At 43.4% G+C, this 6,000-nt stretch overlaps 1 protein-coding gene across 4 annotated transcripts in view; it reads right to left on the reverse strand.

Annotated features, from left to right (window-relative positions):
• The window catches only part of whrna (whirlin a), a 200,671-nt gene extending 195,492 nt beyond the window's left edge, over nt 1-5,179 (reverse strand). Inside the window, exon 1 of one of the 4 annotated variants that reach the window (XM_082541590.1) lies at nt 3,578-5,179. In XM_082541590.1, the coding sequence (XP_082397716.1) occupies nt 3,578-4,321 (744 nt within the window). In that variant the 5' untranslated portion in view covers nt 4,322-5,179. The remainder of the gene's footprint in view (nt 1-3,577) is intronic. The other 3 variants (XM_082541591.1, XM_082541592.1, XM_082541593.1) reach the window with 3 other exon arrangements.
• Between the last annotated feature and the right edge of the window lie 821 nt (nt 5,180-6,000).

Below are 6,000 nucleotides of genomic sequence, written 5' to 3' on the forward strand. Positions count from 1 at the left end.
AAAACAGGACCAGCTCCTTGTTCATCCACTTTGTGTGTTTAAGTTCTGAATTAATGTATTATAACACTGAGAAGTGGTAGACAAACAACTCCTGTGTTTTAAGGGGTAAAATCACTGCTTTTATCAGTGGAGCTTGGTAGAGTGTAACTGCTTCACTTCCTCAGCAGGAAGAGCTGTCGGGCAACAGGTAAACCGGTAACAATGTTCCAAATATAGGGTGCACTTAAACTGATATTGATTTGTTATTGGTGGCCAAAAATCTGCTTTGCCACTGACTGTGCTCACAGACATAAACACAGGTCAAATGGCTTCCAGGTCATCCACAGAATCTATTTATCATACAGAAAAAGGGCCCTGCTGTGCATGATCTCTTGGGACTTCACCAAATAAGCAGAAGCCACATCTAAAAATTCCCCTCTTATTGATGACTGCCATTGGTTAGGAGGATGGCATTTTCCGATGGCAGTGTTTGATGTTTATCTTTTGTTTCCCATCAATTTTGTGCCAAATAAATGTTCAAAAACATTGTGATGGAAGGATAAAAGACTTTAAAACTGTTGATAATGAGAATGTATTTGTTTCTCTTGTTGAAAAGGAGGATAGATGACATCAAAGACAACAAAAACAAGAACACGCGCGCGCGCGCACACACACACACACACACACACACACACACACACACACACTTCAAGGTGCATCCCTAAAATTACAAATTAAGCTTTAGGGTGTACAAACAAGAAGTAATGCAGCACAAGATTAAAAACAATGTCGCCCAGCATCTTGACCTGAATATAAACTATATTTTACAATGTTTGGTTGCACAACATGAGTTTGTATTGATGGACTTTCAAGTGGGCCTGGAGTTTAAAAGGTTAAATTGATTACAGTTCTAAAAGCCTTTAATAAAATTTAGTCCAAACTGAGAAGGCATAAAAATAACTGAACTCAAGCATTAATGACCTCCAGGGGGACTTTATCTTAGACAAGGCTCCTCTCCTGCTGGCTGGATGCCTGCACTTTGCAGCTAATAACAGCACTAGGGCATGCAGCAGTGGTAACTAGTAGCAGTCACAGGTATAGACATGCTATCATCAATATGGAGCAGCTGAATTCTGATGACGGGAATTAAGGGATGAGAATGCTCCACTTCTTTATTTACAATAGCAATGATGAACGGCATTTTTTCCACAGATAAGAGACAACTTGAAATGATTGAGAAATAAAAAAAATAAAAAAAACTAAGACATGCCATTAGTATTCCAGCCAATGCATAAATGAGGCACAGTCACAGTCTCCTGCAGTTTTGTGAAAGACTGTAGTCAGCAGATTTAAGAGAATGTATTATTAAGACAAAAATAGGACAATGAATGCTTCACTTCAACGCACTAAAAGGTTATGAAAGTATATGTCCTATGTGTCTCCCTTATGGGCAGATCAAATGAACAAAGCTACAATAAGAAACGATACAGAATACACCAGGAATGAAGAGGCGATAACAGAGGGCCCATAAACAAAAGGAGGTTAAATATTATGTGTCAGGGACCTTGACCCCGTAAAGCCCAAAACTTGCCCTAAAGCAACCATGGGGAAGGAAAAGAGGCATAAAATGTTCTCATGTCTAAGCATTAGCCAAAAGCCTAAAGGTGCAGTTTTTTGGATTAAACGCAGATGGGGGATTGCCATGTGGCTGAGCCCTGAATAAAGTGAATTACAAAAACCCAGACGAGACCAGACAGAGCCTGGATGACTTTTTGAAGACCAGTGAAGGTTAGAAAGGACTCAATCTGAGCTATAATCCATGGTTGCTGGAGGGAACATAACAGTGACCTTTCAACTACAGATAACCACCATTTTAAAAAGCAGCTTGATACCTGGCACTTTTGGTCGCTACTTTTCTTTAGCTCGTCGACTTTAACAGAGAACTTTCTACCCTTTGAGTGCAAAAGATCCATGTGCTGAAACCATGGTTCTCAACGTGTGGCCCACGGGCCAAAGACAGCACATGGCAATGTAGAAAGAGTGAACACATTTCATTCATCCGCATTTTATGTCATAGGATACCAAGTGAACATTTCTCATTATCTTTAATTGCCATTGTAACTAACTAAATCTTGTTAACTAATACTTCCAACCTGTGTCAGAAAAATAAATCTTATGGACACTAAAAGTGTTTGACGAGCTCCCTTTTCCATGTGCCGGCTCCATAAACCGATATTCTAAACTCTGACAAGAGGTTTCTCTGAAATGAAATCTCTTTTCCATGAGACACCAGACCAACAACACATAATGATTACGACACACCAGCAAAATGCCCCAGTACTGAACTCCACAGCCTACCTGACTATTATTGCTGACCATGTCCATCCCTTTATGACCACAGTGTACCCATTTTCTGATGGCTGTTTCCATCAGGACAATGCACCATGTCACAAAGCTCAAATCAGCTCAAACTGGGAACATTACAATAACTTTACTGTACTCAAATGGCCTCCACAGTCACAGATCCCAACCCAACAGGGCACCTTTGGAAAGTGGTGGAATGGGCAACTGTTTAATGCTATCCATGTCAATATGGAACCACATCTCTGAGGAGGGTTCTTAGTTCTAAAGGAAAAAGAAGGTCCAATTTGGTACAAGCATACTAAAAATAGCTGGTGAGTGTATATTTACATATTCAGTGTAATTATGCATTAAGAAAGTGAGTTTCTGAATCTCTTAACAACATAAAACAATTAAAGTGAGATGCAACTTTACAACCCTGCTAAAACTGACTTGCGCTTTTGAACTGTGATTGCTTGAGCTGTGAGTACAACCTTGGTGTCAATGAGTGCAATCACAACAAAAATCCCTATGGGGGTAAGAACTGAGCCAAAGGGGAAAAGTCAGGATGAAGAGGTAAAAGAGTTAAGAGGACTCTTCAGCACCATGGACAGTTCACAAGGCTCATAAAACCAAGTCTTCAATAGAATTCCTCCTAAATCAATCTGCCCTGCACACTTATTCGCACATGCTCTTTTATCACCTCATTTACTAATAGGTGTCCTTTGCGCTCAATGTCATTAACAGTAGTGCTCGGGGATAAAGTCATCTTTATTCTAAGTTATAGCGTTAAATTAATGACCTCATTACACACACACACACACACACACACACACACACACACACACACACACACACACACACACTTCTATGATTACCAGCTGCTTTGAAGGTGTCTGGTTACATACGAGCTTCCTAGAAGTAATAGTTTAAAGCTGACACTCCAGTGTTGCTACAGCACATGCGTAGTGATATTACAAAGCTGCTTTCAGTGGACAAAATTAATTCCCCTGAACACATCGGAGCTTGTTAGTGCCAAGAGGTCAATTTCAGACACAGAGGCCAAACACGTAATTAATACGAGACGGGGGATAATCATACACGGGATAGCGAGGTCTAGAGCAGAAGTAGTTCCCAGGAGTTCGTGCCAGTTCAATGTTGCTGGGATCTAACATATATTAACAACACATCTATTGTTTATTATAAAGAGAATTTTGCTTCGGCTGTGTAAGAAAAATAACAAAAATGAAACGCTTACCTTCACTGCTTCAGCATGGGTGACTTTATCGAAGACTTTGTCGTTGACTTTCATGATCTGGTCACCGACCCGGAGACCCTCTTTCTCCGCCAAGCTCCCGGGCTCCACCAGGGACACGTAGATCCCGACTCCGTGCTCCGAACCGCCGCGAATGCTGAAGCCCAGGCCCTCGTTGCTCTTGTGCCGCTTCATGGTGACCTGGCGCAGCTCACCGGGCGGCTCGTGGATAAAGTTCCTCCCGAGAAGAGGTACCAGGGGAGCTGTCCCGTCGCTACTGGTGCTGAAGCTGTCCGGAGAGCCCCGCAGCGCCACTTGAAACTCGGGGGGGTTGTTTGGAGAGAAATGCCCCGGGGGCGTCGGGCTAGCACTGAGGAATTCGCCCGGGGACGGCTCGGCGTGTCCGTTGCTTGCAACTAAATCCGACTTTAAGTAAAGGCCCTCCGAGGTGTACTGCTCGAAAAGGAGCTGATCGGAGCGGGGGATCACCAGCCGAAGCATGGGCAGAAGTTGCCGTTTGCTGGGAGCGTTGAGGATGACATTGAGGGTCTGCACCAGGTCGTACACGTTGCGTTTGGAGTGGTAGACATTCAGGCAGTGGATGAACTGCTCCCTTTCGAAATCGTTGAGCAGGAGATTGAGCGCGTTGTGCAGCTTCCTCACGTTAGCTGACAGCGTCCGTGCGCTGGACGCCACAGAGTTTGCCGAAGAGCTGAGCGACATGCGCTCCAGGTCGGTGCTGCTCATCCTGGCGGTGTGACCGGGACACGGCACCACACTTCTGCGGGGTTAGAGAGCGCACATAACGGGATGGACGCGCGGGATCAGACCGGCGCTTGGCATCACGACCACTGGAGCACTTGCAGCGCGGTTATACCCATGGTCTCCGGTACCGACAGATGAACCACTTCAGGCTGTTATTCTCGCAGACACGAAAGAAGTTCAGAGAATTATGCCCAACTCAATGTCAGCGTTCACCCAAATTATCTCGCTAATATTGATTAGATATCGCTAACAGTATTCCGCAAACTTCACGCGCAAACGGTGCGTCACGGCTGGGAATGCAACAGCCGCGTGGAAAACTCGTCCCACTCCGTCAGTGAGCTTACTAATGTGCCACGTAAAGCTCTCAGCCTGCGTGTCATCAGCTGCCGTCTTATTTTCCAGGAGGTCAGGTGGCTACCGAGCTGCCGCTTCTCTGGTGTCCGCCTCGCCGTCAACAGCCCCACTCCAGTTCAGAATAAACACCGGAACTGAAAATTACACGCATTCAGTCCAACAAATTCGGCAAAAAGGAATAACAATTCCTTCGATGAAGAAAACAGAAAAGGATGAAAACTTATTTTTGGGCTCCTGCCCCGCGTCTCGAGGAGTTCAATATCCCGCTGTGGTCACCGTTTTACTTCCAAACGACTTCAAGCTCGCAAAAAATATCTATCTATGCACATCCGCACGGAACAAGAGAGCTTTGTTGGTTTTTGCTTTTATTATCCGTTTGCTTGAAGTGCGACGGTGACCTGCAGCTCAGAGTCCGCTTCCCAAACGTTACTACAGCGACTGAGCAAAGACTGGCGGATCTCTCGCTTCTGACCGTCCCCTGTCAGGAAATGACGCAACCTCATGCAGCCAATTAGTAGGTGGGAATTAGCAACTAGCACTCGTGTCACAACTGACGCCAATAAGTTAGTAAATGGATCTTTAATTAGACACAACGATAAACTGCTCTTTACTCAGGGTCGTTTGAAGGATTTTATAAATGGGGTGGCACAAGAGGAACCAAGAACAAAGTGCCGACAAACACGTGAATGTCTGATTGGAAATATATATATATATATATATATATATATATATATATATATATATATATATATATATATATATATATATTTGTTTATTTATTTTTTTAACGTGGAAAACTGGTTTAGAAAAAAATTGGTTTTATTTATTTGTGCAGCTCTGTGCCCTGATGCATATGGTATTATATGAAAAGTGGCTCTATACAAGAGTCTGATCTTTTACATGTATCTGTCTTGCATAATGGTGAAACCTTGGGCTGTGAAAAATAAATAAATAAAGACAGAAACAGCTAGAAATTACCACATATGATTAAAACAGCGCAGTGCAAAGTTATCAGCTCACACCAGTTTGTTTGGTTAGCAAGCTGCTGTACAGGTGAAGCACACACACGACTACACATGATCTGGCGTGGAGCTTCATATCTGCTTGAAATAATAAATGTATTACTATTACTATTATTTTGCCGAGTGCAAAAACAGTCTTTATAACTACCGTACTATAAGATTTTTTTTGTGTGTAATTTACCATTTTAAGGCTTTAGGGCTGAGACAAACTAGGGCAGGGGTAGGGAAGGTTAGTCCTCGAGAGGTTCCTGCAGGTTTTAGATCTCACCCTGGGTCACCACACCT

Source organism: Aulonocara stuartgranti, assembly GCF_965226115.1.
Source record: "Aulonocara stuartgranti genome assembly, chromosome: 7".
NCBI lineage: Eukaryota > Metazoa > Chordata > Actinopteri > Cichliformes > Cichlidae > Aulonocara > Aulonocara stuartgranti.